Genomic DNA, 26,017 nt, shown 5'->3' with positions numbered 1-26,017 from the left:
TACTCCCACATATAGGAGTGCCAATGTTTATGTCAACAAGAGGCATTGGGGGAATTTACTAAGATGAGTATTCTACTTCACATGTGTTGTTGCTATGGGCAACCAATCAGATCTACTATCTTCTAGAGCAGGGGTAGGGAACCTTTTTTGTGCCAAGGGCCATTTGTATGGGGAAAAAATCCTTCGGGGGCCATAAGTAAAAATTTCTCTTACAAATTGTCCAGCTGCAGCCGCCCCACGCTCCAGTGGCTGCCACTAAATAGGACTGACAGTCTCTGGCTGCTGTTGATTAACAGGAATCTCGTGAGAACTACCAACCTCTTGCGAGAATTCCCCTGTACTTGACTCCAGGCAAAGCCGCCGGGCAGGTTGGAGGGCCACTCAGACCGGCTATGGGGGCCGCATACGGCCCCCGGGCCTGAGGTTCCCCACCCCTGTTCTAGAGGGTGCTAAATAAATAAGTAGATTCTGATTGGTTTCCCATAGCAACATCACATGTAGAAGTAGAATACACATCTTAGTAAATTTCCCCCATTGGGTCTAAGGTACTCTTTACCTAGCACGGCGCCCACGATGTCCATCGCGGTCATCGTGTGTAAAAAATCGCGGGCATCGCGTCCATCGTATGCACTAAAGTAACGGGTGCGACCCGACCGACGCGATGTCCGCGATTTCCCATAGGGATCAATGTTACATTTTTCAATGGACCCGATTTTTCACTTCAATGCCTCAATTTTTAACGCCACCCCACGATCCACGCGAACCCGAAGCTTGGCGAGCGCAGCGAGCCCGCGAGGGGCGGCGGTACGCGTCCTCCGACCTTTTCATACCCCCACTATCCACGTCGGCGTGGAGTTGAGAACAGAATAGTGTGGCGAGCGCAGCGAGCCACCGAGGCCGAAGCGTGGCGAGCGGACGCGGATACCTTCACAGGTAAACGCGGCCCTACGCGGGCTTCACAGGTATCCACGTCCCCTCGCGGGGCTCGCTGCGCTCGCCACGCTTCGGGCTCGGTGGCTCGCTGTGCTCGCCACACTATTCTATTCTCAACTCCATGCCGACGTGGATATTGGGGGTATGAAAAGGTCGGAGGACGCGTACCGCTGCGCTCGCCACGCTTCGGGTTCGCGTGGATCGTGGGGTGGCGTTAAAAATTGTGGGGGACATTTCACTGCTAAGGATGCCTATTTGGGCTCTGTGGCCCATTTAACATTGTTTCCTATGGCAAAATCGCGGGCATTGAGGCATTGAAGTGAAAAATCGGGTCCATTGAAAAATTTAACATTGATCCCTATGGGAAATCGCGGGCATCGCGTTGGTCGCGTCGCACCCGCGATGTGCGCCGTCTTAAGTAAAGAGTACCGGGTCTAATAGCAGTAACACAGTTCATTGTCTCCCTCAATAAGCTGCTTGAAGTTCTTAGCGGCCGGGGATAAATCCTCTGCTGTGAAAGGTGTTTGTGTCTTCATGGCGGAGACAGAGCTGGGTGTTATTCTTAGATCATGCACTTGTTGAATGAGGGTCATCCGAGAGTGACGCAATGGGCGGGCTGCCTTTCCTGGCTGATGTAACCCGTTCATGCCGTACACAGCCCAGAAATCCATTGTTCTTATCAGCTTGTTCTCATATGGACCTTACACGAGTAGAAGAAATGACAAGATACACAAATTGATGGTTGTGGGTGAGATAGAATATCCGCTATTTAGGGTCCTATAATGTAAACAGTACCCCCTCTTTCATCCATATTGTTTAATTCAAGAGGCTTTTTCAAAATGACTAAGGTGTATGAAGCACCCAGGATAATAGGAGAAGGTTCCTATAACTGTCTCATCTTATTTGGGACATACAGTATATAGATTGTATAGGGTGAAATGGAGAGGAAGTCGAAAAGGTGATAGTTTGACTAGTTACAATATTCTGATATTAGAGGTGGCTTGTGGGATGGCTGAGGTGAGTTGGAGGGGACATTTCAATCAAGTTAAAATGTGCATATTTCAATCAAGTTAAAATGTGCATATTTCAGCTACAATATGTAATCTCAGTAAAGAAATGGTTTCAATATTCTGTACATAGGGGGTGATTCAGGTTGGTTTGCAAAAGCAAACTCCTTCGTTAATGAACATGCAGATGTAACGTGCAGATAAATGACTGAAGGTCATAGTTACTACTAGCACAGCATTGGCAGACGTTTAACCCGGTCAGGGAAAGAGGGGGAACTACAGTAGATAGTCTGCCAGCCCCTTTTATAAGATTATGGGGGTTATTCATACCTGATCGCACACCTGTGTTTTGCAAAGCGGACAATTAGAGAACGACTGTGCATATATACAAGATCCAGTGAAATTTCTGATCGCTGGCCATAACTAAGTTGATTGACAAAAAGCCAACATTTGGGTGTGGCATCCGCCCGTTTTCTGGGAGTGTCAGCAAAAATGCAGACGTGCCCAAGTGTTTTCAGACAGGGTGCGTTTGCAGCATTGCACCAGGCGGATTTTCACTCTGGCCGGGCGGCAACTATCTGAATGTAGGGCTCTGTGATTTTGCAGAGTAGAGATCAGGTATGAATAACCCCCTATAGGCTCCTGACACCTACTGATATTTGCTGATTGGGTACTTACTTTCCTTGCACTGCCATTGGTCAGATTCTTCAAATGATTTGGTGGTGTCTGCATAAGGGGTTACTATCTCAGACCTGCTGCAAGCATTCGCCAAATGACGTCCAGGACATGTGCTCTGCGAAATCAGCTGCACAAACCGCCCAGCGAAACGCATGCTGTGACCCCACCCCACCCCCTACCCAACAATACCGCTAGTGCACCTATCCATTTCATGGCAGAGACAAAGATAACCAGCCACCCAAGAACCACTATTATAAGATTAACAACAATGGCGTTCTGTGTTTGAAACTGGGAAAGAAATGTTAAGTGGATGATAAATTATTGTTAACCTGCATAGAGGCTTCGTCGCTGTGTACTCAGAGATGTGCAAATTAAAAGGAGGGGGGACATTATTCACACAGTTACTCATCATTCAAATCATCTAGCCCTTTATATTAGGAATAATTGAGATAATTGCAGTGGAGTTTAAATGTAGATCATTGCACAATTAATGTCTCCAGTCTGCCACCTACTTCCCCAGCAGGAGAACCTTGCAATCAATGGGACGGAACATCTGCCTGGCAGACAATGCCAGTGTGATGCTGGGTACAGAAATCAATACATTGGGCGTCTTGGCATGCGTACATGAATGTGCAGAGCAAACACTGGGTATATGAGCTGGCGGGCGCACAATGTATCAGGTGACAATAGACTGCGATGTGTAATGTGGGATCCGTCTGGAGTCTGTGGGGTAAATTTATTTTTTATTTAGCACCTTCTGGAAGATAATAGCTATTGAGAGGTTGCCCATAGCGACATCCCATATTCAGTAGAACTCCCATCTTAGTAAATATTCCCCACTGTATGAACCGGTGACATTATTTTTCAGGTGATGCCGGTCTTTCCGCTACGTCAGAAGTGGTGATCCATATATTGGATGTCAATGATAATATTCCCAGTCCAGTGGGTGACTACTCAAATAAATATTTCTGCACCCCAAAAAGGGAGGAGCAATCAGTGATCATTCAGGCCTATGACAAGGATTCCGCAGGAAACGGCGCCCCATTCACCTTTACCCTCCCTGATGATGTCATTCTGCGGAGACAGTGGAGGGTGGCCGCACTTAATGGTAAGTGGGGTGAGGATTAAGACGCCGGTGCGGGGTATTACTGAATATATCGTATAGTGACAAGTTCATTTACGTCTTAGCTGTTGTTGAACAAATGTGTCCTCCTACTGTTGTTAACATCAAATAGGTCTAGACACAGGTCATTCATGCATTGCTGGAGATCCATTGGTGGAATCTCTGGGTGTGACACATACGGACATCCATAGTCGTGTACTGGTCTCCGGTGGCAGCTGCTGGAAACTGGGCGAAATTAGGTAAAGGGCGAAAAAAATCTTATACATAGTCCTTAGGTGTGAGAAGAGTATTGATATAAAGTTGCTGTGTACACCATGCTGGGATGATGGCGAGTAAAATGGAGGAGCTAAGGCTCAGGGTGTGTGGCTGCTACAGGGTCCCAACCTGCGATTTCTTGATTATTATTTTTTTTGCAGTGTGCTACTACAGAGCGGCACATCTGCTGCCCGGGCCGGCTCTGTCTTCCCTCACTGGTGCTGGGATTAGGTATGACTGTGCAGAGCCTACTGGGACATCCCATGCTGAGGTCACGCCTGCTCCCAGCATCAGTGAGGACAGACAGGGGCCCTGCAGGAACACTCTGCTAAGAAATGGCAAGTCGCCTAGGTCTAGTTTAGGAGGTGAGGGCCCGTTCCACTCTTAGTAGGAGTAGGACATTTTGGAATGGGCCCTTACAAGTATAGCTATGCCCCATAGGAGTGGAGTTATGGTTTCTTACCTTGATTTGGCTAATTAAAGGATCTATATTTACCATATTAAGAGTAGTGTTATTGAATTTTAACATGTTATGTTTCTTCTATATGTTAACTAACTGTTGCCGTATTAACACACAGGGACTCACGCTTATCTGACAATGGAGCGCACTACTTTAGAGCCTAAGGTTCACCGAGTGCCTGTCATTATCACTGACAGTGGAACAGATCCCCAGCGCAAACATCTGCACTTAAGAGGTAACGTCCTGAAAGGGTATTATATGGGGTATATGTGTTCTAAATTATGTCTATTTCTTGTTCTTGTGCGATGAAGAGCAGCAAGTAACCAACTAACCATATATCTTTCATAATGTGGCCAGATTGGACAAATTACATTTATTCATGCACAGTAATAAGACAATGCAGCATGATGAGGTCTGTGTGACAGATGTGTGTGTGTGTCCACACAGTTGCCGGGTAAATGTTGCCACCCCCCTTCCCCCATGCCAATTCCTAGTCCACAGTAATGCACTATATTAGCATTGCACCACACAGTAGTGTCCTTTATTCACATTACACCACACCGTATTGACCCTTATTCACATTACCCCACACAATAGTGTCCATTATTCACATTACACCACATAGTAGTGTCTATTATTCACATTACACCACACAATAGTGTCCCTTATTCACATTACACAAAATAGTAGTGCCCCTTATTAACATTATTTAACGCAATAGGTCCCCTTATTCTGTAATTTCTCGTACACATTATGCCCCACAGTAATTGCCCCTTCCATATGGTGAATCACCATGACAGCCCTTATCTGGCCGCTAATCTTTTAATGTCACTCACTGTGTAAGATTATTTCTGTACAGCCCCCTCCTTAACATGCCATCAGCGCTCCCTGGCCTAATTAAATAATTATATGTGATGGACTAGTTTCTGGCCTATGGATAATTATAGGTGATGGACTAGTTCCTGGCCTATGGATTATTATAGGTGATAAGCTAGTTCCTGGCCTATGGATTATTATAGGTGATGAGCTAGTTCCTGGCCTATGGATTATTATAGGTGATGAGCTAGTTCCTGGCCTATGGATAATTATAGGTGATGAGCTAGTTCCTGGCCTATGGATAATTATAGGTGATGAGCTAGTTCCTGGCCTATGGATTATTATAGGTGATGGGCTAGTTCCTGGCCTATGGATAATTATAGGTGACGGACTAGTTCCTGGCCTATGGATAATTATAGGTGATGGGCTAGTTCCTTGTCTATGGATTATTATAGGGGCTGGGCTAGTTCCTGGCCTATGGATTATTATAGGTGATGAGCTAGTTCCTGGCCTATGGATTACTATAGATGATGGGCTAGTTCCTGGCCTATGGATTATTATAGGTGATGCGCAAGTTCCTGGCCTATGGATTATTATAGGTGATGGGCTAGCTCCTGGCCTATGGATTATTATAGGTGATCAGATAGTTCCTGGCCTATTGATTATTATAGATGATGAGCTAGGTCCTGGCCTATGGATAATTATAGGTGATGGGCTAGTTCCTGGCCTATGGATAATTATAGGTGATGAGCTAGTTCCTGGCCTATGGATAATTATAGGTGATGGGCTAGTTCCTGGCCTATGGATAATTATAGGTGATGAGCTAGTTCCTGGCCTATGGATAATTATAGGTGATGAGCTAGTTCCTGGCCTATGGATTATTATAGGTGATGAGCTAGTTCCTGGCCTATGGATTATTATAGGTGATGGACTAGTTCTGGCCTATGGATTATTATAGGTGATGGACTAGTTCTGGCCTAGGGATTATTATAGGTGATGGACTAGTTATGGCCTATGGATTATTTTAGGTGATGGACTAGTTTTGGACTATGTTCTGCAGCACCTTCCTGAGAATAGTTGTCATTCACATCAGTCCCTGCCCCAGTGGATCTTACTGTATATATTCCATACTGGATACATACATATCCCGCCGGATGACCAGCGGAGGGGAAGCCGGCCAGCATCCTGATGAAGGCAATGATATAGTTCCGTGTGTATGCACTATATAGTTTTCGCTGAAATTAACAATATAGAGCGAATCGTCTTGTGTATGGGGCTAAAGGGGTAAATTTATGAAAGCTTCTAAAAATCAAAAGAGGTGAAATTAAAAGACCAGTAAGGTTTTGTCTATTGCATTCTAGAAAACGATAGACAGAATCTGATTGGGCTTTTCATTTTTAGAAGCTTTATAATCCATTAAGGTTGCCAATACTTTTTACTGACAGTTTAATAAAAGGTTACTGACACATTGTTATATTTTACCCATGTAGTATAGGAAGCAGCTGTAAAAAATGAAGGTGGAACACTGTGCTATAAGGAGGGGGTGATCAGTTCTGTGGGGGGGGGGGGGGGCTGGAGAGTGAATCCCGACACTTAATGATCAGTAACTGTTGGTGGTACACATCAGGTATTTTCGGTAAATATAATAAACTCAACTCAAGCTCCCCACCACCCATGATGCCCAGTCGACGTCACTCATACATTCATTTACTACACTCATTTATTTCTAGTCATATTGCATAGTAATAATAACTGAGCAATCATTAAATCCCCATCTGATATGGTCCACTATGCATCATGGGTAAATGCCTGGTTACTGTGGAACCATAGAACCATAAACCAAGATTGGGTTACTAAGGAAACGGAGCGAGGAGATGGCTGTCATTGATACTCTATCTTACAGCACCTGTTCATAGATACAATATTACATAGCGCCAGGCTTACAGAACATTTAGGGTAATTCAGATCTGATCACATGGCCGCAAATTCAGTTAAGCCGCCCAGCTAGAGTGAAATATCGCCCTGCGAATGAATGGGCTTGATGTACAAATGGATTTCTACAACTACACAACCATTCCCAGCCGAGCGAATAAGTACAAAACCCACCATTACAATGATTTTAAAGGGGCACAAGTTATCGCAGGTGCCGCATAGCCCGTGACTTACTGGGTGGCATATCTGGCCTAGAGCTTACACCCTCCCATAACCCGGACACTCCCAGCATTTTCCTAGGCACGTCTGCATTGTCCCGGACACTCCCAGCATTTTCCTAGGCATGCCTGCGTTCTCCCGGACACTCCCAGCATTTTCCTAGGCATGCCCGCGTTCTCCCGGACACTCCCAGCATTTTCCTAGGCACGCCTGCGTTCTCTCGGACACTCCCAGCATTTTCCTAGGCACGCCTGCGTTCTCCTGGACACTCCCAGCATTTTCCTAGGCACGCCTGCGTCCTCCCGGACAGTCCCAGCATTTTCCTAGGCACACCTCAGTTCTCCTGGACACTCCCAGCATGTTCCTAGGAACACCTGCATTCTCCCGGACACTCCCAGCATGTTCCTAGGCACGCCTGTGTTCTCCTGGACACTCCCAGCATTTTCCTAGTCATGCCTGCGTTCTCCCAAACACTCCCAGCATTTTCCTAGGCACGCCTGTGTTCTCCAGGACACTCCCAGCATTTTCCCAGTCATGCCTGCGTTCTCCCGGACACTCCCAGCATTTTCCTAGGCACGCCTGCGTTCTCCCGGACACTCCCAGCATTTTCCTAGGCACACCTCAGTTCTCCCGGACACTCCCAGCATTTTCCTAGGCACGCCTGCGTTCTCCCGGACACTCCCAGAATTTTCCCAGTCATGCCTGCGTTCTCCCAGACACTCCCAGCATTTTCCTAGGCACGCCTGTGTTATCCCGGACACTCCCAGAATTTTCATAGGCACGCCTGTGTTGTCCTGGACACTCCCAGCATTTTCCTAGGCACGCCTGCGTTCTCCCAAACACTCCCAGCATTTTCCTAGGCACGCCTGCGTTCTCCCGGACACTCCCAGCATTTTCCTAGTCATGCCTGCGTTCTCCCAAACACTCCCAGCATTTTCCTAGGCACGCCTGTGTTCTCCCGGACACTCCCAGCATTTTCACAGTCATGCCTGCGTTCTCCCAGACACTCCCAGCATTTTCCTAGGCACGCCCAGTGTTGCAAGTAAGGGGGTACGGCGTGGTACGGAGTACCTGTAAGAAATATGTTGCAGGTACGCAGTACCACTTACCCCTGATCCACTGTCATTTCTATTTTCATTTTAAGTCTAAATATAATGCATCCGCAGCCCGCCCACCCAGCGTTATGATTGGTGCTGTATGCAGCTACCGGCTACTGCTGATTTAGCCTGTCACACTGACAGGCATCAGCAGCGCTGACAGCATGAAGAGCAGGCTCCACTATTGTAAGCACAAGCTGCCTGGCTCACCCCCAAGCAAGAGCCAACGCACCCCCAGTCATTCCCTGTTTCTCATTCCCTGTCTCCTGTGTCCACGCCTCTATTGTCATTTAGTCACTCCTCTAGCTTTGTGTGACCACGCCCCCTGATGACACATGACCATGCCCATTTTTGGTGGAGGCTATCAGTACCACCAAAAAAAAAATTCTACTTGCACCACTGGGCACGCCTGTGTTATCCCGGACACTCCCAGCATTTTCATAGGCACGCCTGTGTTGTCCCAGACACTCCCAGCATTTTCCTTGGCACGCCTGCGTTCTCCCGGACACTCCCAGCATTTTCCTAGGCACGCCTGTGTTGTCCCGGACACTCCCAGCATTTTCCTAGGCACGCCTGCGTTTTTATTAGCACTCCCACTAAAGCACCTGTTACCACCCTCAGACGCATACTTCCTGTCAATCACCTTGCGAACGGCGTGCGCATAGAAACAGTTGCAGGACGGCCTTGCAGTGGTCTACGGACCGTACACATGAGCAGTCTATGGATATTCTGCCACTGTGAATTTGCAGCTGTGTGATCAGGTCTGAATTACCCTCATTGTCACAGACCTCGGACATTACTGATGTACTGACCAGTCTGTGTGGTAAGATATGTCGTTTGATAATGATGACAGTGGTCATTTTGACATTCATCATGCAGGCACTGATGAAATGTCAACATGTTGGAATGTAAACATAACCACCCTGGTTGGCCAGCGGTCATTTACCAGCTCCCGCTGATTGCACAGCTCCAGTAGCGTCTTCCGGTCCCGTTGGTCATATGATTGTCTCCATCTTCTGGCGTGAGCGGAGCAGCATTCAGGCATTCATCCTTAATGCCCATCTCTCCCACTAGTGCTGGTGTAGGTAACCTGTGGCCCTCCAGCTGTTTTGAAACTACAAGTCCCAGCATGCTGTGCCACAATTCTAGCACTCCCTAATAGCAAAACTGTGACAAGGCATGCTGGGACTTGCAGTTTCACAACAGATGGAGATTTACAGTTTGCTTATACCTAAACTAGTGCCTAATACCCCTTTTACCAAAACGCCGGGTAGCACCCGGCTTTTTAGACCCAGGATCAAGCCGGGTGCGACCCGGCGTTTTGATGCTTTTACAATGGCGCCCCCCTCCCGCCAGCGCTTGGAGATGACATCATCTCCAAAAGCCCATCGCCGCCGCCGGGATCTGGACCGCTGCGCTGGGGGAAAGCCCAGCACTAAGGTAATCTGCTGGGCTGCCCCCAGCCGCCGTACACCCCCCAGCCGCCGTACACCCCCCAGCCGCCGTCCGGGAGGTGAATGGATGCCGCACACAGGCATCCATTCACCTCCTCCCCTGCCGCTGCTGCTGTCTGCAGAGTACAGCAGACAGCAGCGCAGGCAGTGTGTGCCCCCCCGTCAGGTTGGACGTCCCCCATTGATGTAAATGGGAGCCGGGTCGGATGACCCGGCGTACCCAATTACACCGCCCTCTACCCAGGTCTGGCCATGTTCTACCCAGGTCAGGACCTGGGTAGAAGTCCCGTGTAAAGGGACACGGCGTGTCGGATTTACACCGCCTCTGACCCGGGTCTGACCCGCCGAAGACCCGGAGTTTAGAGGCGGTGTAAAAGAGGTGACAATAATGCTGGCTCCTGCTCAGTGCCAGGAGCCGATTGCTGCACTGTATAGGTGCCAACACTGTACCCACAGAACTTTCTGGAGGCAGCCTGCATCACTCGGATGGGTGAACAATCACATCACTGCCTGCTCCAGTGTAGCTTACAATCTATGGCCCTTATTCAGATCTGATCACAGTACAAATATGTTCTCAAAATGGGCAAAACCATGTGCACTGCAGGTGGGGCAGATGTAACATGTGCAGAGAAAGTAAATTTGTGCAAGTTATTTTGTTTCTGTGCAGGGTAAATACTGGCTGCATTATTTTTACACTGCAATTCAGATTTCAGTTTCAACACAACCCCACCCAAATTTAACTCTCTCTGCACATGTTATATCTGCCCCACCTGCAGTGCACATGGTTTTGCCCATTTTGAGAACAAATTTGTACTACGATCATATCTGAATAAGGGCCTATATTCCCTACCACATGTGCACGCACACACAGACAATCTAAGGCTAATTTTGTTGGAAGCCAATTAGCCTACCAGTATATTTTTGAATTGTGGGAGGAAACCGGAGTACCCGGAGGAAACCCACACGGTGGGTATGTACGAACTCCGCACAGTTAGGGCCATGGTAGGAATCAAACCCATGACCTCAGCGCTGTGAGGCAGTAATGTTAACCATTACACCGTCTGTGCTTTCCCAAGTACTGATACTTTTTATTTTAGACACCAGCAAAGAGGAACCAAGGTTTTGTAGAAGGCAACGAATCTCACATCTTATCTATTAAGGTTATTGAACTTTTTTGTATTATTATTATTATTGTGTACTGTACGCTGCAAGGCCATACTGATAATTACACAGCAGCAGCTGAACCTCTGTACAGTCCCATCCTATCATTTTCCTACGGTCCGTCTGCTGTAGTGAGCATGTCACATGCAGCAATGTTTTCCTCAGTGTTACTAATCTCTCCCTTTCTCTGCCCCACGGCTGATACATTTGTTCTATTTTAGGCATGTTTTGAGTACTCGCTAACATACATCTTCTGCTGAGCTACGGCTGTTTATTTTGTTAGCAGCCTAGTGGTGATTGCCAGGCGCACGTCTCATTCTACGGGTAAAGAAAAGAATATATAACAAGAGTACTCCCAGGACTGATAATTGCCTTTAATGAGTGATTAATGAGTACACCTGTGCTCCTGCCAGGTGACCTGGAAAACGTCAACTGTTGGGGGGACTTGAGGACCAAAGTTGGGAACCCCTGTTGTAGGCAGAGATAACTTATATTTCTAAGCACAGAATACAGAATGAGTAGGCATCACAGACAGAGGAAAATTGTAGCAAATTTGGATGTCTTTTGAGAATTATTATATTTAAGACATAACTATTATGGGGAGATACTGTACTAAATATTCATAGTATTCTCAGCTTATGCATTGTAAGTGTGAGTTCAGGTAGTCACCTTGTATGGCTGGGAAGGGTTAATATGAAAGTTCTGATCTCGGCAATTATGGGAGTGCATGAGTCAGTTAGGTCAGTCCTAATTTCAAATGTCTAACAGGTGTTACCTGGTGGGCAAAGGGTGTAATCATGCTGAGATTAGGCCTTATATGACCATGTCTCATGCTGTTTACTATTTGCACAGGTGTTTATGGCTGTATATTATGGAGGATGGATTAATGCTGGGGTCATTCCTGGAAAATTAATATTGATATAAACAAACATAAAAGGTATCCGGCCTGAACAAGGAAACAAACTGTTCAAGGAAAAAAAAAAAGATTAAAAGACAACATTTACCAACAGGCAAGGCGCCTAGTTCCACCACTGTGCCCCATTCTTGCCTACCTTTATTGTCCTGGAGAGGAGACTCTCTGCAGTTGTTCTGGGGGCAGGACTTACCATCATTAAGTGCCGCCCCCTTAAGCCCCACCCAGATTTCCGTAAAATGTTGCTATTTGTGGCTCTAGGGGAGGGATTGGTACTAAATGATGCAATTTGCGTAATTTTAGACCCTCCCCAAAGAGCCGCAAATGCTGGTATTTGACCGGCACAGGTGAGGGGTGCGCAGGCTGATGGGTGGGGAGCGGGGTGTGTAAATGCGGGAGTCTTGCCCACCCTTCCTGGAGGCCAGAGTGGACCAGATTTTAGGTTAGTATGGTTAGTATAGTAGGTTAGTATGCTGTGCCCCCACAAACTATTGCAGTACTGTGCCTACTTACATTAAATCAGTGGTTTTCAGTTGTTTCCCAGGTCACACTGGAGGAGCGCCGTGTTCCACCAACTGTCACATTTTAAAGATCCACAGGTGTTCTGGAAAACATGAACTCTGTGGGGTCCTGAGGATTGAGTTTGAGGACAAATATTAAGTATCCCCCAAATGTATGAATGAGGAACCACAGCAGGAATCTCCAATCCCTGCTGCGATCTCTCCTGCCCCGCTCGTAGCTGCATTCCCAGTAGGTTTCTAATCTGCCCCAGCTCGAAGGCCCCCAAGAATTGAGCCCATTTGATAAGATGCCCCTGGGGTCATTCAGACTTGATTGCTGCTCCACCCAGCCGGAGTAACATCTTCGGCTTGTGAAAGTTAGCTAGAACGGTGATTTGCTGCAAATCCATACACAACTCACTCACCATCCAATGATTTCCCATTGTGTGCTATCTGTGTGTAGCCCAGGACTAACTCGGAGGCTGCAATAGAATCAGGCTGATCAGGGCCAAAGCTGACCTCACATGCCTTTCCCTCAAACACCTGGGCACAGCTGCGTTTTCCCTGACACTCCCAGAAAACAGCCTGTTACCACCCCCAAGCACTGGCTTCCTGTCAATCAACCTGCGTACATCCAGTGCGATCAGGTCTAAATAACCCCCATAGTAGGATTGAGCTGCATATACAGACAATAGAGGGGATTGCTAACGAATGGTCCCTAACGTGCATATCGTTTATGTTATCATCTGTCATACTTGCCTACTTTTGAAAACTAGTTTCAGGGAGATTATAGTTGGTAGTAGAATTTTGTACAGCGCCCCATTGAGAGGGCGTGTCATGCTCCTCCCAAAGGGCGTGTCTAGTTCCATATATGGAGAGATTGTGAAAAGAGATTGTGAACGTGGCACCTAGAAGCGTGGGCGTGTACTGCTACATCTGAGAGGAATCTGTATCTTGTAAAAATATCCAAATGTAGATGAGCCCCAAAACAGTTAGTAAGAGCTACTATACTTGGTACAGTGCTGGGAAATGGTGCTGTAAATGTATCTCTCACTCATCCCTTTTTCCCCAAAAAATGTAACAGTGCAATGTGGGTAAAGGCCGGGTGTAATTACCATAATAAGTATGGTAATGTCAGTACTGTTATTTCATCATTACAAAGACCACAGTTCATGTTCTATACTTCCCTGACATTTTGCATTGCCTGGCTTGGGCATGTTATAATGCTTAATATGTCCTTCATGCTCTGTCAGCTGCAATAATCCTACCGGAGCTCAAAGCTGAATAAATATGTTTTAGCATTTTGCGAAATAAGGCATCCCAATAACTAGCCTGACTGCCCCTGGCTACATACTGTAGCAGCAGAACCTCCTCCAGTCTGCCCCCTGCTGGCTGATATTGGGTTTACCTGCTGCTGTCGCTCTTGTCTCCTAAATTCCAGCTGTCAGCAAAGAACTTCCAAAAGTTCACAGAGCTCTCAGGCTAAATGGAAAAGTCTACTTTACATCAGCTGCGTTTCTATAATCAGATTGAGGAGTCTGTGAGCGAAGCATTAATGTATGCGGAGGATTTGGCTGAAGGTATCGATGTGAGGGCGATTCAGGTCACTGGCTGGGGACACAGAAATGGCTGCATATAAAGGGTGGAGATCTGCCTAGAGGGCACCTAGTAAGGCTGCATGGAGGTGCAAAGCGGGCGATATTAAGGTGCAAAGTGGGCGATATTAAGGTGAAAACGCGGGCAATATTAAATGTATTAAACAAGACCTTAAGAAATGCGTCCTTGGGTTTATCTAATTTCATTGATCTGAGTCTGCAGTGGGAAGTTAGTGTTAGGTATAGCTAAATTGTGGAGCCCTGCGGTCAGATAGCTGCCCCACGCCAGAGGGGAATCTCGTCCCGTGCAAGCCAGCGAATTACACCAATCAGTGCATAGCTGCAAATCCATTCGCAAGCCGCTCGCTATCGAATGATTTCAGACTTACCTTGACGGCTGTGGTAAAAACAGACTGATCGGGGCCGGAGCTGAAGTCACATGACTTCCCCTCAAACACCTGGGCACACCTGCTTTTTCATTAACACTACCAGAAAACGGACGGTTACCACCCACAAAGCCCATCTAACTGCCAATCAACTTGTGAATGGCCAGCAATTAAAAAATTAGCAGGACTTTATCACAGGGTGGCCTTGCGCATGCGTACTTTGGGCAGTACGCATGCCCAGTCTATAGCCCAGCCAGCTAATTCAAAGCCGTGTGATCAGACTTGAATACCCCTCTTATCGAATCCTAAAAAGTTGCTTCTAATAACAAAAAGATATTTTATTAAAAATAGAACCAAAGTTGAAAGCACTGAAGAGTTATAAATAGGTATATAAAATATGTATGTAGTATATGGGCGAATGAGCCCATGGGTAGGTGGGTGGCTGTGTGATGGTGCAGCAAATGGAGGGCACGCAGGTCAGGCAGGCATTTGGAGTGAGCGCTAGGAGGCAGTGGGTAGGTAGTGGTGGTGCAGCTAATGGTGAGTGTGCAGGTCAGGCAGGCGTTTGGAGTGAGCGCTAGGAGGTGGTGGGTAGGTAGTGGTGGTGCATCTAATGGTGGGTGTGCAGGTCAGGTAGGTGTTTGGAGTGAGCTCTAGGATGTAGTGGGTAAGTAGTGGTGGTGCAGCTAATGGTGAGTGTGCAGGTCAGGCAGACGTTTGGAGTAATCGCTAGGAGGTGGTGGGTAGGTAGTGCTAGTGCAGCTAATGGTGGGATGCAGGTCAGGCATGCGTTTGGAGTGAGCGCTAGGAGGCGGTGGGTAGGTAGTCGTGGTGCAGATAATGGTGGGTGTGCAGGTCAGGCAGGCTTTTGGAGTGAGCGCTAGGAGGCGGTGGGTATGTAGTGGTGGCGCAGCTAATGGTGGGTGTGTGGAGTGAGCTCTAGGACGTGGTGGGTAGGTAGTGGTGGTGCAGCTAATGGTGGGTGTGCAGGTCAGGCAGGCGTTTGGAGTGAGAGCTAGGAGGTGGTGGGTAGGTAGTGGTGGTGCAGCTAATGTTGGGTGTGCAGGTCAGGCAGGCTTTTGGAGTGAGCGCTAGGAGGCGGTGGGTAGGTAGTGGTGGTGCATCTAATGGTGGGTGTGCAGGTCAGGCAGGTGTTTGGAGTGAGCTCCAGGACGTGGTGGGTAGGTAGTGGTGGTGCAGCTAAGGGTGAGTGTGCTGGTCAGGCAAGCGTTTGGAGTGAGCACTAGGAGGCGGTGGGTAGGTAGTGGCTGTGCAGCTAATGGTGGGGGTGCAGGTCAGGCAGACGTTTGGAGTAATCGCTAGGAGGTGGTGGGTAGGTAGTGCTAGGCAGCTAATGGTGGGATGCAGGTCAGGCAGGCGTTTGGAGTGAGCGCTAGGAGGTGGTGGGTAGATAGTGGTGGTGCAGATAATGGTGGGTGTGCAGGTTAGACAGGCATTTGAAGTGAGCACTAGGAGGCGGTGGGTATGTAGTTGTGGCGCAGCTAATGGTGGGTGTGCAGGTGAGGCAGGCGTTTGGAGTTATCGCTAGGAGGCGGTTGGTAGATTGTAGTGGTGCAGCTAATGTTTGGTGTGCAGGTCAGGCAGGCGTTTGGAGTAAGCCCTAGGAGGCGGTGGGTAGGTAGTGGTGGTGCATCTAATGGTGGGTGTGCAGGTCAGGCAGGTGTTTGGAGTGAGCTCTAGGACGTGGTGGGTAGGTAGTGGTGGTGCAGCTAATGGTGGGTATGCAGGTCAGGCAGGCGTTTGGAGTGAGAGCTAGGAGGTGGTGGGTAGGTAGTGGTGGTGCAGCTAATGGTGGGGGTGCAGGTCAGGCAGGCGTTTGGAGTGAGCGCTAGGAGGTGGTTGGTAGGTAGTGTTGGTGCAGCTAATGGTGGGTGTGCAGGTCAGGCAGGCGTTTGGAGTGAGCGCTAGGAGGTGGTTGGTAGGTAGTGTTGGTGCAGCTAATGGTGGGTGTGCAGGTCAGGCAGGCGTTTGGAGTGAGAGCTAGGAGGTGGTGGGTAACTTGTGGTGGTGCAGCTAATGGTGGGTGTGCAGGTCAGGCAGGCGTTTGGAGTGAGAGCTAGGAGGTGGTGGGTAGGTAGTGTTGGTGCAGCTAATGGTTAGTGTGCAGGTCAGACATGCAGTTGGATTGAGCGTTAGGAGGCGGTGGGTAGGTAGTGGTGAGCATGTGTCATGGTGTACCTTAAAGGTGGTAAAAGGAAGAGTGACAGTAGACCTAAAAATCCCAGATTATAAGTAATGAAAAAATCAAGGGCCGCAATAAGGATTGAAAGATGAAAGCAGCTGAAGACTACATTAGCTAACATCCAAATAGAAATGCAGAACTCAGCTGTTACATGCAGAATAGACCTGATTTCATATTAATGCCGGAAGAACCATGCAATAAAGAAGGAACCATCACTGGCATGTGTAGATTCCAAGTAATGTTACATGAGTGCACCTAAATCGTGGATTGGAACACTCATCCACTCTATCTGCATGGTGGGCGCCATCTTGGCCTGCAGATCTGTGTATATCCCTAAAAAAGCCTGTAAATTTGTGGAAAAAGTTTTGCTTTTCCAAGAGTCCTAAACTCCTCATTTTAATACATACATACATATGGTTCCACTTTTTCACAGCATTCAACAAACACCTATTTGAAAGAAAACATGCCCCCCCTCCCCCGCCCCCCACAAGCTGCTTCTCCAGTAACAGAATAGGAGATTGCACAGTGTGAGTTAATCACCGCGATTTGTTATCTGCCTTCTATATAACAGCCAGCGAGCTCCGCTCTGAATGCGGAGATCAGTCGGTGGGCCTGTCGTTTTGCTCCTACCCACTGAGGGACGCCAGCCTACTTCTTTGCCACAATGCGTTCTATTAGAAAGTTAATCCTTTCATACTTGCCGCTTAATAGCCTCTATTAAGTATTATTATTAAATAATCTTCAGAAAAACTGAATGCGCTAAAATGTGTACAAATAGAACCTCATTATTTTCTGCTGGCAGAGCAGCTCCACTGATTTCCCAGAGTGCCCTGCAACTTATTGTTATTGTCATGTGGAATCATTAGGCTGAAATGCTCTGTTTTGATGTTTTTTCCACGTGCGCTTTGGGACCATATTACAGCTGACACATGGCAGCCAGCCGGTGGTGAGTACTTGTACGCTGGTTTTGTAATTGTGTGCAGATTTCAACTTTTTACTAGCTGTGAGAGTTATGAGACCCGCAAATGCTGTTATGTTTACGACACAGGGTCACATGGGTCTGCGGATTGGAGCCCCAAGGTTTGTCATACTGCACCCGTGATTTATCGGAATCAGATGGAATCGATGGAAAAAGGAGTGCTTTTTGCGCATGCGATATATCGTATGCAATATGTCGCAGGAAGTTTGACTAACCTTTCCAGTCCCTTTAGCCTTCTAACCCAGCCCATCAGATATATTGTATGGTACAAATGTATACCAAGATATATATCATCCGATTTATCTCGGCTTGATCAATCGCATGAGTTTTATCTTATGCAAAAAATGACAGCAAAGTACCAAATCATCTGAAATCACTCCCGGGAAGGACCAGGGGGAACTCAAGGGAAATTACATCCAATTTCAGCATCATATATATCGTTATCATACTGTAAGTATATGCCAGATCTCAACGATGGGAGATTGGACAAGTTGGGTTCTCTTGAATTCTAAAGAATGCTTTATCCTGTTACATGATGAGAACTGATACAAAATAGATAATCTTTTCATAGAGCTCAGGTATGGCTCAGACTGGAAACACACAAACTGGTGTAATAAATTTTCTCTAGAACCTAGGAATTTTTTGTCTGGAGTAAAACTCAGGTGAACTTGGGATCGTGAGAATGCAGTCTGTCAATACACTGGGATGCAGTGACATCACAGAGACACAAGTCACATCACTTATGCCGCCTGTCAAATTCACTAAGGATACAGTAACATCACAGAGACACAGATGGTGTGACTTATTACTCCTGTCAATTCACTAGGAGGCAGTGACATCACAGAAACACAAATACAATCACTTAGGGGCCCATTTATCAAGCAATATTTGCGGCTTAATCCCTGAAAACGGATGGTTAACTGCAAATATTAAGTAGCACTGAAATGTATTAAAGGGAAACCGCAGCAGAAATCTCTGATCCCTGCTGCGATCTCCCCTGCAGCGTCGCAGGCAGCATCCCCCATAGGTTTCTATGGGGGATGCGAAGCTGCCCGATGCATCAACATCGGGCAGCCTGGCTTTGCATCCCTGGGCTATCGCCATTCTTGGATGGCGATAGCCCATTGTAGCCCTATGGCTACATATCGCACTGCCCGCGCATGCACAGACCTTCCGGCTCCGGGCATCGCAGGGACAGGCTCCTTTCGGAGCCCTGTACCTGCGCCCTGCCAAGTGATACATTCAGGTGATATGATCACATTTTACAATGCGATCCTGGGTGTTAATATTAATACCCAGATCGATCTTGATAAATGTGCCCCAAATTCTGTTAATTCACCAGGATGCAGTGACATCACAGACACATAAGTGGCATCACTTATTCTGCATGTCAATTCACTAGGAGGCAGTGACATCACAGAGACACAAGTGGCAGCACGGATGGTGTAATGGTTAGCATTACTGCCTCACAGCACTGAGGTCATGGGTTCGATCCCCACCATGGCCCTAACTGTGCAGAGTTTGTATATTCTCCCCATGCTTGCGTGGGTTTACTCTGGTTTCCTCCCACAATCCAAAAATATACAGGTAGGTTAAATGGCTTCAAACAAAAATTAACCCTAGAATGTCTGTGTGTGCGTGTACATGTGGTAGGGAATATAGATTGTAAGCTCCACTGTGGCAGGGACTGATGTGAATGTTCAAATATTCTCTGTAAAGCGCTGCAGGATTTGTATGCGCTGTATAAGAAACTGTTAATAATAAATAATAATAATAAGTGGCATGACTTATTTTGTTAATTCACCTGGATGCAGTGACATCACTGAGGCACAAGTGGCATCACTTATTCTGTTAATTCACCAGGATGCAGTGACATCACTGAAATACAAGTGGCATTACTTATTCTGTCTGACAAATCGGTACTTGTTTCCTAGCACGGTGCCACCGATTTTAATTGTATGCCATCGGGTTGCAAAAATCGGGCCAATCCGACCGACCCGATTTTACATTGGCCCCAATGTTAAATGCCCCCCAGACCCCATTTTTCATTGTATGCCCCCCCCCCCCCATTGTTAACGCCATGCCACGATCAACATGAAACCGAAGCATGGCGAGCGCAGCGGTACGCGTCCTCCGACCTTTTCATACCCCCACTATCCACGTCGGCGTGGAGTTGATTTTATATAGTGTGGCGAGCCACCGAGCCGAAGCGTGGCGAGCGCAGCATGCCCCGCGAGGGGACACGCATTACTTCACAGGTATTACGCGTCCCCTCGCGGGACTCGCGGGACTCGCCACGCTTCGGGCTCGGTGGTTTGCTGCGCACGCCACCCTATATAAAATCAACTGCACGCCGACGTGGATAGTGGGGATATGAAAAGGTCGGAGGATGCGTACCGCCGCCCCTCGCGGGCTCGCTGTGTTCACCACGCTTCAGGTTGGCGTTCATCGTGGGGTGGCGTTAACAATGAAGGGGCATTTAACATAGAAATTACCCATCAGGGTGGGTATACAATCAAAAATTGGGTATGGGGGCCATTTAACATTGGTTCCTATGTAAAATTGGGTCCATTGCATTGGTTGCATTGTATCCCATTATAATGGCATACAATGGACCTGATTTTATATAGGAATTTAACATTACATACAATGCTTACAATGTAAAATCAGGTCGGTCGCGTCGGTCGCATCGCATGCCATTATAATGGCATGCGATGGACCCAATTTTACATTTGTCGGGAAACCTCAAAAAAAGCCTGAAACCGGGTCGGTCGGGTCCCATCGCATACCTTAAGTTAATGTATGCGATGGGACCCAATGGGCGCCGTGTTAGGAAACAAGTACCGACAAATCACTAGGAGGCAGTGGCATCATAGAAACACAAGTGGCATTGGGATGCAGTTCAAATCCCGACGACGGAATCCCGACCGCCGAAATCCCGAATCCCGACCGCCGGGATTTCATATCAATCCTGTGACATTAAGTTATTAATCCTGTCAATTCACTATGACACAGTGACATAAAAGAGACATAGGTGCATTTCTTATTCCACCTGTCAGTTTACAAGGACACCGTGTCATCACAGAGACACACATGGAGTGCCTGATTCCTTGCTTACTTGGGGCAATTCGCAACATGAATGGGCCCAATAAGACGGCAACTCCTGATGTGCATCGGATGGGAAGCTGGTAGGGTGGAAAATTCAGCTGAACGATTAAAGCGTGTGCAATCCTCCTATGTCTGTTCTGACTGGCATCCTGTCTAATTCAGCCATGGTTCCCCAGTGTACAGCCAGCATTATTAAGCCAGACCTAAGGCAATGCTGACTCAGATGGCGGCCTGGTAGTATTATGTACCCCATACTTATGCTCTTATGTTTCTTTCTTAAGTCACAGTGTGTCGCTGTAATACCAGAGGGCGCTGCAAGGTTGATGTGGACAAAATGGAGGGTATGCCGACAGTTTCATCAGCCTTGGGCATCACGCTAGGCACTTTGGGTGTTATTGGTATGTATGAAGTCATATATAATACAGAAAGTGTGTAATTCCTTCTATACTAATCTGTGAGATATATCACTGTATATGTGTCATCCTCTGCCATTACTATTCATGGAAGATAATGATGTATTCAATTACGGTGACCACTATAGGACGTACCTCTCATTCTTGTTACCACGTTAGGACATACATCCAATGTGACCATGTTAGAACATGTTAGAACATAGCTCTCATCCGTGTGACCTCGTTAGGACATACATCCATGTGACCATGTTAGAACATAGCCCTCATCCGTGTGACCTCGTTAGGACATACATCCATGTGACTATGTTAGAACATAGCCCTCATCCGTGTGACCACGTTAGGACATACGTCCATGTGACCACCTTAGGACATACATCCATGTGACCACGTTAGAACATAGCTCTCATCCATGTGACCACGTTAGGACATACGTCCATATGACCATGTTAGAACATAGCCCTCATCCATGTGACCACGTTAGGACATTCGTCCATGTGACCTTGTTAGGACATAGCCCTCATCCGTGTGACCTCGTTAGGACATACATCCATGTGACCACGTTAGAACATAGCTCTCATCCATGTGACCTTGTTAGGACATACGTCCATGTGACCACGTTAGAACATAGCTCTCATCCATGTGATAACGTTAGGACATACATCCATGTGACCATGTTAGAACATAGCCCTCATCCATGTGACCACGTTAGGACATACATCCATGTGACCATGTTAGAACATAGCCCTCATCCATGTGACCACGTTAGGACATACATCCATGTGACCATGTTAGAACATAGCCCTCATCCGTGTGACCTCGTTAGGACATACATCCATGTGACCACGTTAGAACATAGCTCTCATCCATGTGACCACGTTAGGACATACGTCCATGTGACCATGTTAGAACATAGCCCTCATCCGTGTGACCTCGTTAGGACATACATCCATGTGACCACGTTAGAACATAGCTCTCATCCATGTGACCACGTTAGGACATACGTCCATGTGACCATGTTAGAACATAGCTCTCATCCATGTGACCACGTTAGGACATACGTCCATGTGACCATGTTAGAACATAGCTCTCATCCATGTGACCAAGTTAGGACATACTTCCATGTGACCATGTTAGAACATAGCTCTCATCCATGTGACCTTGTTAGGACATACGTCCATGTGACCATGTTAGGACATACGTCCATGTGACCATGTTAGAACATAGCTCTCTACCACAAAAATTACCACGATTGCCAAACCGCGCTCGTAGATAATCAGTCCATATATTTTCTGTTGGAAACTATTCTCCTTTCTTCCTTCTCTCTCCGTGTATAAATCAGATGTCCATACATAAAGGAAAAAAGAAGAAAGCAGATATAGTGTAGTAGTCCTTAGTTACGGAAAGTCTCTATTGCAGAAGGTGCTATATAATAGATGTCTTACCGTACTCACACATAAGTGGAGTAAGTTCTACTTATAAAGGTAGCAGCACGAGTCTGCGCAACCAGCTAGTCAGCAAAATATAATTTTCCAGAACATAGCTCCATGTGACCACGTTAGAACATAGCCCTCATCCACGTGACCACGTTAGGACCTACGTCCATGTGACCATGTTAGAACATAGCCCTCATCCATGTGACCACGTTAGGACATACATCCATGTGACCATGTTAGAACATAGCCCTCATCCATGTGACCACGTTAGGACATACATCCATGTGACCATGTTAGGTTAAACAGTCATATGACCACGTTAGAACATAGCCCTCATCATGTGACCATGTTAGTACATACCTCTCATCCATGTGACCACATTAGGTCATACCTCTCATCCATGTGACCATGTTAGGACATACATCCATGTGACCACATTAGAACATACCTCTCATCCATGTGGCCACTTTAGGACCTACCTCTCATCCATGTGACCACGTTAGGACATAACTCTCATCCATATGACCATGTCAGGACATACCTCATCCATATGACCATGTCAGGACATACCTCATCCATATGACCATGTCAGGACATACCTCTCATTCATGTGATCACACATCAGAACATACCTCTCATCCATGTGACCATGTCAGGACATACCCCTCATCCATATGACCATGTCAGGACATACATCCATTTGAGGGTTAGGTTTAGGCACTGGGGGGGTATTCAATATTGGGTCCCGACAGCCTTGATCCAGTCCCATTCTCGGTCTGCTCGACCGAGAATTTGCAGATGGGATTCAATGACCCGGCTGCCCGGGTCGAGAAGGGGGCGTGGCCGTAAGCTGCGGCCGGGAATTGGCGAGCTGCAGCTGGAAACTCGTCAATTCCCGGCCTTCTGGGCAGAACGAGCCCTACTGCTTGTGAAGTTGGTCTCGTTCTGCCGAGATCCCCTAGTCAATGCTGAAAGGCAGCATTGAATAGGGCCCTGCAACCATCTCCCCTGTCGGGAATGGTTGCGGGAGGATTGAATATCCCCCATAATCTTTGGGGTGGGGGTTAAGGTTAGGCAGTACGGAGGTAGAATTAGGGAACTAAGATGTTATGAGAGCCCATGGAAGCTCTGTGCCTTCTGTGACCTTTATATGACACGCACAGCTCTGTGATGTATATATGCCAATGGTACTGTATGTGAGAAATATGCTTTATTCCAGGCTTCTTCCTCATCATAATCTTCACCCGCCTGGCCCTTGTACCGCCCAGCAAGAAGGCTGACACCCCCGATACCATACCCTTACAAAGCACCGCATAAGGGGCATCTACACCACTCCGCAGCCTTTGCCAACATTCATTTCAACCTACTGTTATCCATTATTGTATATGATTTCCTTTCTTTTTTACCTTTCATTTGATTTTGAGCTTCTTGGCCTCTACTGTGTAATATAACATTTGTCTGTATATAACTTGCTGCCATCCATTCAGGGCCGTTTCTAGACAATTTAGCTCCTAGGGCAAAGAAATAAAAATGCGCGAGATGAAATAGGGTGTGTGGGTTATTTTAAAAAGGGATGTGGCTTAATATAAGGGGCGTGGTCTAGCAGGAAAACAATTACCTTACATCTCCCTTTTGCAGCCTGCATGTCCAGACATTGGTTACCGCAGGAATTGTCATTGTCCTCCCGCACTTAAGTTATCGAGCTGAAGGCCAAACAGTGACATAAAAATATAAAGGCCCACACAGTGACCTAGTACGCCTCACAGATCAAGGCCAAACAATAACAGGCTACATAAATCATTATACACTATTTATCCGTGATGCCAATTACACATTACGCCGCACACTGTGATGACAATTACACATTATGTTGCACACCATGATGACAATTACACATTATGTCGCACACCATGATGCCCATTAGACCCCACACTGTGATGCCCATTTCACCCCACACTGTGATGGCAATTACACAATACTCCCCACACCGTAATGCCTATTACACATTATGCCCCACGCGCCGCTGCTGCACAACTGATGCCGTTTACTAATATGCACCTACAGTGCCAGATATGCCCCAACAGTGCCATATATATATGCCCCCACAGTGACAACTATGCCCCCACAGTGCCACACATATGCCCCCACAGTGCCACAGATATGCCTTTACAGTGCCACAGATATGCCCCCACAGTGCCAGATATGCTCCCACAGTGTCAGAAATGCCCCTACAGTGCCACACATACGTCCCTACAGTGCCACACATATGCCCCTACAGTGCCACACATATGCCCCTACAGTGCCACACATATGCCCCCAAAGTGCCAGAAGCAGCATAACTCACTGTCTCTGGCCCTGGGTCTCCACTCCAGTCCCCCGCCGCTGCCATCGCTTCTGCTGCTGCTTTCCTGGGGAGGGGAGCGGAGCGCATTGCGCATCTCTCCTTCAATGTGTGTACCTGAGCCGTCAGCCATTCATACCTTGCGGGCTGGCTCCTAAATGGCTGCCGGCCTGCATGCTCTGATTGGCTGACAGCCCAGTGACAGAGTGAGCGAGGGGAAGGAGAGACGCGTAATGCGCTCCAGTCCCCACCCCTGGGAAATTAATCAGCTGTGCCTGTGGCGCCGCGGATGGGAAGAGGGGGAGGAAGGGAGCCGGCGGTGGCGCTTGGGGGAGCTGCCGGGCACCCCGACTGTTTAACAGAGGCGGGCAAGCCGTGTGGCGCCCCGGGCTGCTGCACGGCTTGTCCGCCTCTAGAAACGGCCCTGCATCCATTGTAATAGTAAATGTATCCACTACCTCTTCTGCATGCAGTGGTGCAAGGGGATCACTCTCCATATAATGCTGGAGAGTGACCAGCACAGGGGTAAGGGTACAAATATAGACAAGTCTGGAATTAAATAAGTTGTGTAATATTGATGGATCCACTTTAAAAAATAAAGGAAATTGCAAAAAAAAATGAATGCAAGCCTATGATGACTTTTGCAGATGACAGCCAAGGAACATTAACATTAACCCTTTGAGTTTCAGCATCACTGTGAGAGATGTTTATAATACAGTATCTGCTACAATTGCCAGCATCGCTCACATTTGTTATATAAATACAAATAAAAAAAATGTTGAGTAACAAAAGATGGTATTTCCTATATAAGGTAACATTACAGGTCATTTTGACAAATTCACTTGGCACTCAAAGGGATAAGGCCTAATTTATTTACCGCTTGTTAGCTATCATCCCTCCCAATGTACTGTGGGGGGGTTAAAGTTTTTAAGGTGACTGCCAGATGGCTTTGCCAATGTAACTTACTGATGGAACCATTACTTTATTTACATTGTTCTACAGCACCAGCTG

At 47.3% G+C, this 26,017-nt stretch overlaps 1 protein-coding gene across 3 annotated transcripts in view; it reads left to right on the top strand.

The window, feature by feature from the left end:
• CDH16 (cadherin 16) overlaps positions 1–25,736 on the top strand; it is a 100,178-nt gene extending 74,442 nt beyond the window's left edge. For all 3 annotated transcript variants that reach the window (XM_083165257.1, XM_083165258.1, XM_083165259.1), the window contains 4 exons: positions 3,487–3,726; positions 4,575–4,691; positions 21,101–21,217; positions 23,885–25,736. In XM_083165257.1, coding sequence (XP_083021383.1) covers positions 3,487–3,726; positions 4,575–4,691; positions 21,101–21,217; positions 23,885–23,982 — 572 coding nt within the window. In that variant the 3' untranslated portion in view covers positions 23,983–25,736. The remainder of the gene's footprint in view (positions 1–3,486; positions 3,727–4,574; positions 4,692–21,100; positions 21,218–23,884) is intronic.
• The last annotated feature ends 281 nt before the right edge of the window (positions 25,737–26,017 follow it).

The sequence above is a fragment of the Crinia signifera genome, chromosome 11, assembly GCF_055691185.1.
Source record: "Crinia signifera chromosome 11, ASM5569118v1, whole genome shotgun sequence".
In the NCBI taxonomy this organism is placed as follows: Eukaryota; Metazoa; Chordata; class Amphibia; order Anura; family Myobatrachidae; genus Crinia; species Crinia signifera.
This window is presented reverse-complemented; position numbering and strand designations above follow the sequence as displayed.